This window comes from Adiantum capillus-veneris, chromosome 6, assembly GCF_014529385.1.
Source record: "Adiantum capillus-veneris isolate H3 chromosome 6, ASM1452938v2, whole genome shotgun sequence".
In the NCBI taxonomy this organism is placed as follows: domain Eukaryota; kingdom Viridiplantae; phylum Streptophyta; class Polypodiopsida; order Polypodiales; family Pteridaceae; genus Adiantum; species Adiantum capillus-veneris.
The window spans coordinates 169,097,483-169,112,281 of record NC_140936.1 but is presented as its reverse complement, the minus strand read 5'-3'; the positions used below and the strand labels follow the sequence as shown (position 1 = coordinate 169,112,281).

The window sequence follows — 14,799 nt, the reverse complement described above, 5'->3', positions numbered from 1 at the left end:
CATCCAAGTTTGTGCTTTGGCCAGGTGGTGGAACAATGAAAGGAAGATTCGAGAGGAGCCGGCCATCAAAGGTTGTGTTTTGATGCGTACAACTAATACCAAAGGTACACTTACATTCCGTATTTCAATTTCCTGTATGTGATCTCAAAAGTACCTAGAACTAAATTCCATGATGTATGCCTTAAAGCAACGAATTTACATCATCTTTATTGAAAAGATTGTAGATAAATTGTCAAGAATTTGTGATTTCCAACTAAAGGCACATGGAGAGCACACCATGCACAATGGCAATGTAGTTTACATAAAATCAACAATAATGAATTCTTCCTTGTGCAATTGTAGCATTTTTCTTATAAGAAAGTGCCTCAAACACTAGAGGAGAAGCATAAGTCCCTTTCAACGCCGGAGGGGATAATAGTATTATAAATGTGGAGAATGGTGCTAACTCCACACTGTATGTTTGTATCATTCATAGAGTCCTTTTTTTTAATGGGCACAAGTATTCCAATGCACGAAATGCATCTCCCTCCATCTTTAAAAATTAGAAATTTTCTCCTCCAAACATATGTAAATGCCAAATGTCATTTTGTTGCGAGGTCTTAAAGCTTTTGGAAAACCCTTGGAGGAGAGATGTTCTAAAGCAAGCTATGCCATGAGGTAGAAGCCAATACTTAATGCTCGAAGAAATTACTCGTGGGCCCTTTCCTCAAACTCTTCGCTTAAATGGGTCCTACCAGATCTTTGAAAATAAAAAAGGTCAATAAGAAGAATAGAACGAAAAGTTTAAAGCAGCTTAATGCTCTGTGCGCGCGTAATGCAATGCGTGCACACAGCGAGAGATCGATGTGAAGGAGTCGGCGAGATCTTGTTAACGGCAAGCAGGCTCTCTGCGGCAGTGGGAAGATCTCGGCCATCAGCAGCTCCTTCGCAGTGCTGAGCACGCCCAGCAGGGCAATGAAGCGGGGTCGAAACCGTGAGCTGTGGGAGTTCGAGAGGGAGATGACAAGCAATGGTGCAGAAGGCAGAGTGATTGTGGGCGTCGATGGTGGTGCTACATCCACCGTCTGTGTTTGTATCGCCGTGCCTGGCACTGCCTACTTCGATGAGCCGCCATCAGTGCTTGCTCGAGCCGAATCTAGTGGCTCAAACCACAATAGTGTAGGAGGTTAGTATCCTTTCTACTTACCTGCTTCAAAATTGAGCTAATGCAATAAGTTTTACTTGCATGTACATGTATATGAATATACATTCCAGTTCTTTGGCAAAAAGACAGGACATTGATCGTGTATATTCTTACAGTGAAAGCATCATCGTAAAATGCGAATACAAGATCCGATGACATACACTGAGAGAAAATGTAAATCAATAATACTTACATTCTTGTGGAAGAGGACCTTGACGTGACACATCTGGCATATTTATTCTCTAGCCATCTTTTATTCACTAAACAGATCGTTTTAAAAGATCTGGATTCTGACATACCAGTTTATGAGGCGTGTCATGTCAAGTGTGCTACTTGTACGAGATGGTCATGTGGACCTGTAAGGGGGCTGTATGAAAATTGAGGAAGATTGTGTTGGTTATTGTTATAAGTCTAAAATTGTTTCCCATGTTCTTCAAGAATTCAAAGCAACCCACGACTGTGGACATGAGGTTAGGTGTGTGTGAAAAGAGAAAATTTTCAAGGATTAGTATCTGCTCATAGACGGTGTTGGGCGCATTTTCGACACCCCGTCTTTTTGTAAATTTGTAAAGGGTGTGTGGGCTTTATTTTTGTGGGTATTTTAGATTGCTTTAGCAAGCACATGTACATGCAGGGCAAGTCACCAGGGTAGCGCCAGCTGTCAGGTTACTGTAAGTGCCTGCTAGTGGGTTTTTTGAAGTGAGACTTGTATATAACTAAAACTCGTGTAAAATTTTTTAAAAAGTTCAGCCAAAGTCCATAAATTTGTAGTTTTAAGCTTGTTGTGCATCCTTGATGCTTTTGGATGCAGTTTTTACCCTCGCTTTGCCTTCTCTACGCATAGTCATACTGGGACAACTCTTTGTTCACGTCAATTTTGCATGTAGCGGAATGTAGAATCAATTTTGATCATCTTTAGCATTCTCGCCAGTCATTTTTCAACCTTTCTTCCAAGCTTTAAAGTGTTGCAATTGGAGTTATGTTCTTCGAGTTACGACTAGTTCTCTGCAGGGTTATGGCTATGGCAGCCTAGTGGCAAATCGTGTGCAGACAGATTGGGAGGGCATGTATCTATGAATTGTAAAGTTGATGTTTAAATTGTGGGTTTGTGATGTTCAATTGTGAAAGGGGAGGCCCTTGTCTTCATATGCATCGGTCAGCGTGTGCTGTACATCCGTGCTTTGACAAGGTTGTGTAACAAACTTGGGCATCCCAAATCTAAATTCTGTCGCGACACAAGAGAGATTCACTTAACACACTTCACAATTTAATCGATTCGACACGGCTCGGAGTAGTTCCGTGTTAAGAGAGATTTGCTCCAAAGATTGGAGCCCCTTTTGGTATTTCTTTTTGTATTAATCTTTGAGCAAAGTACAACTCCCGCGGGTCCTCAGCTCTCAGACTCTGCGTCCAGATGCCCTGAGAAGTGAGGCCCTTGGTCCCTTTTATTCTTATATAGGGATATTAAAAGCAAAGTCCTAAAAGCAGTTAAACTCAAAAGCAAGGGATCCCAAAAGCAACTGGTCATCAAAGTTGCCAAAAAGCATCAGCGCAATTTAGAGAATTCTGTACAGCATTTTAGCGCAAAAAGCAAAAAATATGTACGCTGTGCCAAGTCAGCCTATTAGTGCGATTTATGGGGATCCGTATAGCGTACCATCTCAACATCCGTACAGTGTGCCACGTCAGTATCCGTACTCTGCCTACCACGTTAGCAGTTTGCTACGTCACCATTTTTGACATACTTCCCTCTTGAAAGAATTGTAATCGTCCTTGATTATACCTGCAAAATAGACAAAGGCCATAAACCAGTTTAGCAAACACCGACTCTAAGTACCGACGCACTAGACACGACACATCTAGTACTTGTACAAAGACGATAGTCATCGCTTCACATGACATCACAAGACATCACATGACAAATCAATTACAGAAAAATTCATTTCAAATCTCAGACCATGAGTGCAATCAACGTATTTAGTAACTGCTTCTAGATCCATCTTGGACCTCACTGATGTCGGATTAACTAATCCTTATTGCGATCATGTCTATAGAGTTTTGGAAGACAGAAATGCTGCAGTCATTTCGTCTTTTAGTTCCTGCACTCAAACGAGTCACATGAGAGAGTGCAAATCATTCATGTTCAATTTCGGGAATTCCATTTTATAAAGTCATACAGCAGAATACTGATAGCACAACAGTATCCCAACCCAAAGGGATATCAGTGACTGTAATCAATCCAGGTGATGTGTGACAAAGGAGCGGAGTGACTCTCCTCTTGTGCAATCTCTCTGCATCGTATTCGACCTTGCCGATCTGCGGGATCTCTTGGAGTAGATGCAGCTAAACCGAATGCCTCAAGGTAAAGTTTCTAAATCTGAGGAGTATCTCCTCCTCCATCCACTTCGCATCCAATGTCGGAAAGTTCTTGAATTTAATTAAGAACCGTCGAATCACTTTACCTTTTACTTTTCTTTCCTTGTGTGCCAAACTATGTTCATGACCGAGTATCTCCTCGCTCTCTTTCACTTCGGGTCGCTCATCGGGCTCCCCATCAATTGGCACCTCACCTTTAAAAGGTTTCAAGAGACTCGCATGGAATGCATTGTGAATCTTCCAAGTATTTGGCAGCTTGAGTCGAAAGGAGATGTCATTTATCTTTTCTTTAATTTGGAAAGGGCCATAATACCTCATGCTAAGCTTTGGAAAAAGCCGTTCCTTTCCCTTCTGTTTCCTAAGGGGAACTTTTTGAGCACCTTCAATTGTCTCAAATGGCGCTTTTCCTGTCGAAGAGTGATCCGTGTTATTGTAGGCAAATTTCATCAAAGGCAAATATTTTTCCCATTGAGTTTTCTGATCACAGATGCAAGACTTCAACAAATCCAAAACAACTGAATCGGCTATCTCAGATTGCCCGTCTGTTTGTGGATGGAGAGATGACAAGAACTGCATCGTGTTCCAGTGTTCTCCCAAATAGCCCTCCAAAACAAACTCGTGAATTGGGGATCTTTGTCGGAGTCTATTGTCTCAGGCATGCCATGTAATCGAAATATCCGAGCAATGAACGATCTCGCTAAATGGTCCGCCTTGAATGTTTTCTTAACTAGAATGAAGCGAGCTTGCTTGCCAAATTTGTCAATGATAGTCCGAATGCCATCGTGTCCACTTTGTGTCTACAGGAGATCAAAGATGAAATCCATTGCTATACTTTCCCAGTGGCGGGTGGGAATGGGTAAAGGCTGTAGTAATCTCTGTGCCTTATGCCTGTCAAACTTGACCTTTTGAACAAAGTTGTCGACATCCTTCTTGAGTCTTGACCAATAGAAATAACGCTCTACCCCCTTCAAGGTGATATCAATGCCACGGTGACCCATAAACGATGGATAGTGGCACTCTGTCAAGACCTTTTCCCTCAAAGGCTGTGTGACACAATATTGTTTTCTTCATCAAGTAGCCATCCTGTAAGGAATATCATGAAGTGCCTCCCTATTTTGTATCCGAGTAAAAACATCGGTAAAGTCCGGATCCGTGGTGTCACAAACTTGTGACGTGGCAGAGCCACCCGGACACGTGTGTTGACGTAGCAACCAATACGGATTTCCGCGATATGTGCTGATTGTGCTTACGTGGCGGTATGGATTGCCATGATACTTTGCCATGATACGCACTGACTTTGCTGACATGGCAGCAGCGTACGGATTCTTGCTTTTTGAGCTGACAGAGAGTACGAATTTTCCGCAAATTACGTTGAGAGCTTTTTGTGGCAGTTTTTAGACCAGTTGACTCTTGGAGATTATTGCTTTTGAGTTTGAAGCTTTTGGCATCCCTTGTAAACTCTTTATAAGTGGCCTTAGGGGCTCACTCTGCAGAGCATTTGGATATAGAGTCTGAGAGCGAGCACCCGCGGCCTTAGTTGTACTTTGCTCAAAGATTAATATAAAAATAAATACTGAAAGGGGCGCCAGTCTTTGGGGCCAATATCTCTTGGCACGGAACTACACTGGGCCGTGTCGACTTTCTTGTGATCTGTGAATAAATTTGAAGTCAATCTCTGCTGTGTCGCGATAGAATCTTGACTTGGGGTGTCCAAGTTTGTTACAGTGGTATTAGAGCACGGCCGATTTCTCTTCTACTGAGAAATCCGATCCCTTATCTTGCGACACTTATGGATTCCGAAAAGAATTAGTCGACTTCTTCTGCATCCGCTGAGGCGGGAGGAGACCGTGCATAAGATTTAAACGAATTAACAGAAGAAGAGTATGGGCCATCTCGGCCTACTCAGTATGAACTTCAAGAGATGCAACGTCTACAGAAGGTTGATGAGTGCACAAAGCAAATGAATAAATTTGCGAAAGACCCTCAGTTTGCAAATTTTGTCTCAGCAATCCATCGCTAAAGTGCACACTCAATGGCAGAAAGCCACTGAACCACCAATCAAACCGGCAATCAAGAAACCTCCTTCTCCGAGGATGTTTACAAAACAAGAACTCTTTCTTTCAGTTCAGTTCAGTTCTTTCAAGTGAAGCAAAGTTTCCTTTGTGTTTGTGTGCGGAGTACTAGATCCGAACAAATCCTTATTCTCTTCCGCTACACTTGACATTGGTATCAGAGCTCTGTGCGTGCTTCGGCTTCGCGAACTCGAGGGAAGAACTTAGAGAAGAAGCTCAAGAACCTAAAGAAGAACTGTAACAAAGTGTTGACGTGTCAACGCCTGAAGAATGGAGCCAACTTACAGATGTCGGTCGGGGGGCCTAGACCCTAAAAAGAACAAGTAACAGAAGAAGAAGTCGTACCAACTTATGGGGACCCTGTCCGATGGGGCCCCAAGTGACATAAAGAATTAAAATAAAGCAGGACCCACACACACACAGTAACGGAAATTGTGTGGGACTGATGACGTGGCAGGTTTTTCCAAAAATTACGCTGATTGATGACGTGGCAGGTTGTACGGATTTCCGCGTTTTGCGCTGGCAGCTTTTTGGCTTTGCTTTTGGACCAGATGCTTTTGAGTTTGAAGGCTTTTCACTTTAAATTGCTTTTGGGGTCTAGGGCCTTTAAATATGAGGTTAGGGCTCATTCTTTAGCATGCTTCCTGGAGAAGGTGCAAAGTCTGGAGTACTGGCTTGTACTGTGTTGATGCAATATAAAGACATACTGAAAGGGGCGCCAAGGTTTGGGGTCAATACTCTCTGGGTGGAATTCTGCCACTCTGTGTCGCGTGTCGTCTCTCTCTTTCAGTTTAGTTGTTATTGAAGTGCTAAAAGTCTGTTTAGTCTGTTCTTTTCTATTGGCACGTGGTGCCCGTTTTGTGACAGTGCTATTAGAGCATCAGGTGTGTGCTTTTCTGAAAGCATACCAGTCCCACAAAAGAGCAGATAGAGCAAACCAGAGACTTCTGGAATTTATTCGAGGTATCTTCGCCCTCCAACCTGGACTTATTAGCCACTCCCACACTTACTTCATCGCGCATCGGACGCGCTCCCATCTTCACCGCCCATGTCTTACAGGACAGAAGCCATTAAGATCACTTGCAAGAGAAGGATCCAAGATTTGTTTTGAGCTGCTGTTTTTCTCAAAGACAGTACCATGCAGATGTCTATAGCTACCAAGCCGCATACTTCCAAGGACTTGGCAAGCTTTCAAGAAATTTTTTTGCCCGAAGTTATATGGTTTCTGACATCTTCCTTCGGAGTGCAACTTCTGGTAGAGGGGTATCCTGAAATGCTTGCTATGGAAACCCTAGTAGATTATAACTTGAAATTTCTCGACATCTCTCAACGAGCAGATGACCTTGGAGATCTAGTGTGATTGCTATCTTGGGACTACCATTGCCGCCAACGAAAACACTGTGTCCAAGAGCTGATGGACCATGTTGTGCTCGGCTACGTCCTCATGGAAGGAACCTAACCCTAAGTTTTGGTGCAGGTTTCAGGATGGAAAGTCAGCCGACTTTTCGAGCTCGGTTGATGTCGACATTGCTTTTTAAATTTGAATTTTGTCTGAGAATCTGTTTGAGAACTTGTTTGGTGATCCTGTTTGAAATTTGTTTGAAATGGATGGTATCTGTTTTGAGCCTGTTTTGGTGCCGATTTGAAATCTGGTTTTAATACTGGTTTCATTGATTGATGATTTTACTCCCTGGTGGAGAAGTGAGAAATACTGTTTTGATATTGTTTGAACCTCGGAACGACGGAGGCCGATGCCTGGGAGCGTTCTGTTGTATGCTAGAAAACCTCCGAACGACGCAGGCCGATGCCTGGGGAGCGTTTGGTTGTATGCTTGAACCTCCAAGCGACATAGACTGCGGCCTGGGGAGCGTTTGGTTGTACAGTCCTCTGAGCTCATGGCCTGGACATTTTTAGGTTATTTGCGGGGGGAGTGACGAGGTAGTCGTTGAGTAGCTTCATACCGCAGACCGTTTGTCTCGGGGGAGTGCTCAGCGGGGCTGTTTGTTGCGTCTTATAACATGCATATGTAAGCATTTGTGTTGCATTGTGATGTGCCAACTATTGAATATTCCTAATTGGATGAGATTGCTTGGGTATGTAATTTTAGTGCATCAAGACACCCGTGGAAGATCAGTATGGTCTGGGTGTGATGGCTAATTTTACTACACGGGAATATCAAGAGTTCCTATCTGGACGAAAGGAGAAGCTAACTCCTTGTTCAAAATAGCCGAAAGGAGAAGCTAACTCCTTGATAAAAAGAGCCGAAAGGAGAAGCTAACTCCTTAACAGAAAAAGCAAACTGATTGTCCCTCGGAATGTCCCTGGGAATGACCCTTGGAAATTTTTGAGCTAACTTGAATTGTTTTGCAGATATGCTGTAATCGTGGACGATTACTCTCTTTCAAGAAGGGGAGATGTAACAAAGTGCTGACGTGTCAAAGCCCTGAAGAATGGAGCCAACTTACAGATGCCGGCCGAGGGGCCTAAACCCTAAAAAGAATAAGTAACAGAAGAAGAAGTCCTACCAACTTATGGGGACCCTGTCCGATGGGGCCTCAAGTGACATAAAGAATTAAAATAAAGCAGGACCCACACACACAGTAAAGGAAATTGCGTGGAATTGATGACGTGGTAGGTTTTTCCGAAAATTACGTTGATTGATGACGTGGCAAGCTGTACGGATTTCCATGTTTTGCGTTGGTTGATGACGCGGCAGGCTGTATGGATTTCCGTGATTTACCTTGGCAGCTTTTTGGCTTTGCTTTTGGACCAGATGCTTTTGAGTTTGAAGGCTTTTCACTTTAAACTGCTTTTGGGGCCTAGGGCCTTTAAATATGAGGTTAGGGCTCATTCTCTGGCATGCGTCCTGGAGAAGGTGTAGAGTCTGGAGTACCGGCCTATTCTGTGTTGATGCAATATAAAGAAATACCGAAAGGGGCACCAAGGTTTAGGGCCAATACTCTCTGGGTGGAGTTCCGCCACTCCGTGTCGCGTGTCGTCTCTGTCTTTCAGTTCAATTGTTATTGAAGTGCTAAACGTCTGTTCAGTCTGTTCTTTTCTATTGGCACATGGTGCCCGTCTTGTGACAAGAACCATAGAAGAACCAAGAACCATCAAGAACCCAAGTTGCACCAAAGAACCCAAAGAACCTCTCCCATTTTTTTCCCCCCTAAAGAATCTTTGAGTCCCGACCATGGACTTACCAGTTCTCATCTTCATTGCCATGTCTTTGAAGGAAGATCGACATCGGATACACGAAAACCTAGATCTCGAGTACCAAGATCTCCTAGCCTTGTATGCGGATATGGAAGGAGTTGGAGAGAGTATCCCTAACCTCTTCTGCATTTACATTCGCATGTAGCGTGCGTCCACTTCGGTCAACAAGAAACCCTTGGATTTTACCTCCGAGCACCCTTACCTTTCAGCTTCACTCGCAATGTTTTCACGACAGGACTATTCGGGTGGTAGTGCTTGCTTGCACGCAGAGTCAGCACGAAGGCTGGTATTTTGCGACAGTAGTAAGGCTACCTAGCAACTCGTATGGTCTGTGTTTACATCGCAGTAGTACCTACATCCTGTAGTATCTACCCGTTTGGAGGAATTTTCATCGGTTGACGCATTCACATGCATCAGAAGCAGTCAGCATCAATAGTATAGATAGAAGTTCGGCAGCTGTGCCTCACTTTTAACAGTGGGAGATGTCACGTGCGCACTTCACTTGCGCTACGTGGACATGCTTCTGCCATAGTCTAGCGTGAATCTTAGCTTAGGACTGAGCATGGCACCTTTGTGAGCCTCTAGCAAGACGTGCATGTCCAGGCCAGTCACACTTGCATACCCTCTCTTGCACAAGAACAATCATTTCATCATGTAGGCATTTGATTGCGTGAACCACCTCTTATAAGTCATTTATTAAAAGTGACTTTTGGAATTCTTTTTGTAAGTTTGTTGGAAAAGTAGGTAGGGCAAATTGCTAAAGATCTATAAAAGAAACCCATTGGGCACTCAGTAGAAGCAAAAGAAGTAGGGACAGAAGGAGTTAGGCACCTAGCAGGTAGGCAACACCTCAACAGGAGCCCTAGCGTTTTCTCAAGAAGAAGAAGACCCAGATCAGCCTAGCGTTTTCAGTTTTCAGCAGACGCCATGCGAGAACCCGCTCCCACCAGGTTGCAGATCCTCACTAGATTCCCCATCTAGCACCAGACCAGCCTAGCGTTTCCAGATTTCGGCAAATCAGCCTAGCGTTTCCAGATTTCAGCCAGATCAGCCAGCGTTTTCGCATTTCAGCCCTAGTCCGGCGAAGCGGTTGCAGATCCAAGCGGTACTGCCGCCGCCGCAGCAGATCCCCCGCAGAGCAAATAGCGTTTTCAGTTTTCAGCCTTGACGTCATCGTCATCGAAGTCCCTTCTTGACGACGACACCATCGCCATCGTCATCGTAGATCCCTATCTTGACAACGACACCTTCGTGGCCATCATCCCATATCCTGGACTTGATGACGACACCATCGTCGTCATCGTCACAATCACCATCATCGTCGTTGTTGACATCATCATTGTCGACATAGACCAACAATACCCGTCGTAGACATCGACACAGAATCGTCGTCGACGTCACCGTCTTCAACTTCATGGTCGGCGACAAAGACCCTTAGTACCTCATCGTCGACTTCATCGTCTTTGACATAGACCTCGTCGTCGACCTCCCCGTCTTCGACATAGAATCCGCAGTACCCCGTTGTCGACATCATCGTCTTCGACATAGTCCCCTTCAGTATGTCAGTACCAGTACCCAACATTAGTAGCAACAATACCCATTAACATCAGCATCTCAACATCAGCTTCATTGCAGTAGCATTGTGCAAGAATAAAGAAAGTACTTGCTCTGGCAACATAGCAAGGGGGCCCTTGAGGGTTGAGACCCGACATCCCTGTGTCGTCTCATTTCTCTGTTTCGTCTCTCTCTTTCTTTCAGTTCAGTTCAGTTCTTTCAAGTGAAGTAAAGTGTCCCTTGTGTTTGTGTGCGGAGTACTAGATCCGAGCAAATCCTTATTCTCTTCCGCTTCACCTGACAAAAAGCCAAACTAAATAATGGGATCACATTGGGCAGTTCACTTGAGATGCCTAAACTTTAACAACCAATGCTCTAGTGACTTTCAACCGAATGATGGATAGGATTTTCCGAGAGTATCGATCTTTTGTTGGCACTTTCTTTAATGACATTATAGTCTTCTCCAAGGATGAAGCAGAACATCGACACCATCTGCTACTACAGGTCTTTCAGGCATTGCGTGATCACAAATTAGTTATCAATGCCAAAAAGAGTAAATTTTTCTTGCCAAAGATACACTTTTTTGGGACACAGCGTCTCAGTAGCAAGAGTACCGATGGACCTGGCTAAGATTGTGACTATTCGTGAGTGGCCAGATTTGAAGAATGTTCATGAAGTTAGAAGCTTCTTGGGCTTCTGTTCTTACTACTGGCGGTTCATTCAAAAGTTTGCAGAGGTAGCTTCCCCTTTGCACATATTGACTCAGAAAGGAGTCCCTTTCTCGTGGGGATCGACATAGGTGACTGCCTTTCAGACACTTAAAGAAAAATTGACTACTGGATCGGTGTTGACTTTGCCGGACTTGCAAAAGTCATTTGAAGTATATTGTGGATGCTCGTGGTCGTAGTCTGGGAGCTATGAAAGCCGATTGTTTTCAAGGCCTGAATTGACAGCACAGATTTATGAGAAAGCTTTTGGCAGTGATCCATGCTCTTACTCAATGGCGACATTACCTACTCGGAGCCGATTTCACGGTCTTCATTGATCATCAGAGTTTACGCTACTTCTTGTCACAGAAGCAGCTTTTGGAAAAGCAGTTGCGGTGGGCTAACATCTTGTCACAGTTTCACTTCCAGATTGTCCATGTTCAGTGACAAAAAAACTTGGTGGTAGATGCATCGTCTTGGAAGCCCCTAGTCTTGGCTATTTCTTCGATTCATCATAGAAGCTTCGAGGACATGGTCGATTAGTATGTCACAGATCCGGATGTTTCGGATGTATTCACTCAAATACAGAATGGGGAGGTAGTAGCGGGATATTCCATACGGGATGGCTACTTGATGAAGAAAACGATGTTGTGCATCACACAGCCGTTAAGGGAAAAGGTTTTGCCTGAGTGCCATTGTCCACCCTTTACGGTCACCGCGGTATCAACACCACTTTGAAAGGTGTGGAGCGTTACTTTTTTTTGACTGAGACTCAAGAAGGATGCGGACGACTTTGTTCGCTGTTGTTTAGTATGCCAGAAAGTCAAGTTTGACAGGTATAGGCACAAGGATTACTACAACTTTTACCCATTCCCACTGCCCTTGGGAAAGTATTGCAATGGATTTCATTTTTGATCTCCCGAAGACACAAAGTGGGCATGATGGCATTTGGACTGTAATCGACAGATTTAGCAAGCAAGCTCACTTCATTCCAGTGAAGAAAACAGTCAAGCCGGATCATTTAGCGAGACTATTCATTTCACAGATTTTTCGACTACATGGCATGCCTGAGAAAATAGTCTCCGACAGAGATCCTTGATTCACGAGTTTGTTTCGGAGGGCTATTTGGGAGAACATTGGCACACGATTGCAGTTCTTATCATCATTCCACCCGCAGACAGATGGGCAATCTGAGATTGCAAATTCAGTTGTTTTGGATTTATTGAAGTCTTACATCTCTGATCAGAAGATTCAATGGGAATTTTTTTTACCCATGGTGCAATTTGCCTACAAAAACACGACTCACTCTTTGACGGGGAAGGCGCCATTTGAGATCATTGAAGGTGCTTTGAAGGCTCCACCCTTCCTTAGCAGTAAAGATAAGATTTTTGAAGCCGACCAATACACGAGAAACTTGGAAACTGCTTTTGCTAAGGTTCGAGAGGCTTTAGCGAAATTTCAAGAACGAAATAAGAAGGCGGCATATTGGCATCGACGAGATTTGAAATTAAAGGAAGACGATTGGGTGCTCTTACGTTTTGAGAAGGCACACCCAAGAAAACGAAAAGGAAAGGAGCAGTTTTTGTCCAAAGCTTAGCATGAGGTATTATGGCCCTTTCCGGATAAAAGAAAAGATAAATGATCTCTCCTTTAAACTCAAGCTGCCCGATACTTGGAAGATTCACAATGCACTCCATGTGAGTCTATTGAAGCCTTTTAAAGGCGATGTGCCAATTGATGGGGAGCTTGATGAGCAACCCGAAGTAGAGGAAAGTGAGGAGATACTCGTTCCAGAACAGATTTTGGCACACAAGGACAGAAAGATAAAAGGTAAAGTGATTAGGCGGTTCTTGGTTAAATTCAAGAACTATCCTGCATTGGATGCAAAGTGGATGGAGAAGGAGGACCTAGTAGATACTCCTCAGATTTTGGAACTTTACCTTGAAGCATTCGGTTTAGCATAGTCTACTCCGATAGAACCCCGAATTCAGCAAGGGTGAATCTAGTGCAGCGGGTTTGCACAAGAGGGGAGTTACTCCGCTCCTTTGTCAACAGATTACCCCGATTTTTGAATAAGGTCACTGATGTCCCCTTAGGGTTTCAGGGATACTAATGGACTGACTAGTATTGTGCTGTATGACTTTATGACAACGGAATTCCCGAAAAGGAATATGATTGATTTCTACTCTCTTATTTGCTTTGTTTGAGTGCAAGAACTGAAAGATGAAATGATTGGAGTATTTCGGTGTCATAAATCTCTATAGACATGATTGCAATAAGGATTAGTTAATTGGGCATCAGTGAGGTCCGGAATGGATATAGATGCGATTACTAAATACATTGCCGATGGTCATGGTCTGAGATTTGGAATGAATTTCTTTGTGGTTTGTCTTGTGATGTCTTGTGATGTGATTGTCATTCTGTACAAGTGCTAGATGTGTCGTGTCTAGTGCGTGCGTCGGTACTAACAGTCAGCAGAGCATCTGGACGCAGAGTCTGAGAGCGATCACCCGCGGCCTCAGTTGTACTTTGCTCAAAGATTATTATAAAAATAAATACCGAAAGGGGCGCGAGTCTTTGGGGCCAATATCTCTTGGCACGGAACTACGTCGGGCCGTGTCGACTTTCTTGTGATCTGTAAATAAATTTGAAGTGAATGTCTTCTGTGTCGCGGTAGAATCTTGACTTGGGGTGTCCAAGTTGTTACAATGTGGCGTACCGGTCAACCATATCCTCGAAGCTTCTATGATGGATTGTGGAAATAGCCAAGACAAGGGGTTCTAGGGACAATGCATGTGCCACTAAATTTTTTTGTCCCTGAATATGGACAATCTGGAAGTGAAATTGTGACAAGATGTCAGGCCACCGCATCTGCTTTTCCGAAAGCTTCTTCTCTGACAAGAAGTAGTGAAGATTCTGATGATATGTAAAAATTGTGAAATCGGCTCCGAGTAGATAATGTCGCCACTGTGTAAGAGTATCGATCACTGCCAATAAGCTCTTTTTCATAAATCTCGGCTACCAATTCTGGCCTTGAAAACATTCTGCTTTCATAAGCAATCACATGGCCTTCTTGCATCAAGACCGCTCTTAGACTACAACCACAAGCATCACAATAAACTTCGAATGGCTTTTGCAAATTTGGCAAAGCCAACACTCGTCCAGTAGTCAATTTTTCCTTAAGTGTTTGAAAAGTAGTCACCTCTGTCTGTCCCCATGAGAAAGGGACTCCTTTCTGAGTCAATAATTGCAAAGGCGAAGCTATTTCTGCAAACTTTCGAATGAATCGCCAATAGTAAGAGCACAAGCCCAAAAAGCTTCGAACTTCATGACATTCTTCAAGTCAGGTCAATTGCGGATAGTCTCAATTTTGGTCGGGTCCATCTGTACTCCTGCTGCTGAGATGATGCGTCTCAAGGAATGTATCTCAGGCGAGAAACACTCCCTCTATTTGGCATTAATAACCAATCTATGATCGCACAATGCCTGAAAGACTTGTAGCAGATGGTGTTGGTGCTTTGCTTCATTCTTGGAGAAAACTATAACGTCATCTGTTCTCGGAAAATTCTATCCATCATTCGGTTAAAAGTCGCTGGAGAAAAATTCGTATAAACCAAAGCTTGTCCGAAAGGTTGTCTTGTAGACATCTTCCGGAGCGATTCTGATATGATGATATACGCTTTTCAAATCA

General features: G+C 43.7%; 1 protein-coding gene across 2 annotated transcripts in view; it reads left to right on the top strand.

The window, feature by feature from the left end:
- The first annotated feature begins 770 nt into the window (after window positions 1-770).
- The window catches only part of LOC147456688 (Actin-like ATPase superfamily protein), a 54,531-nt gene continuing 40,502 nt past the window's right edge, over window positions 771-14,799 (top strand). The window contains exon 1 of one of the 2 annotated variants that reach the window (XM_086515128.1): window positions 771-1,165. In XM_086515128.1, the coding sequence (XP_086371254.1) occupies window positions 955-1,165 (211 nt within the window). In that variant the 5' untranslated portion in view covers window positions 771-954. The remainder of the gene's footprint in view (window positions 1,166-14,799) is intronic. The other variant, XM_086515129.1, reaches the window with a different exon arrangement.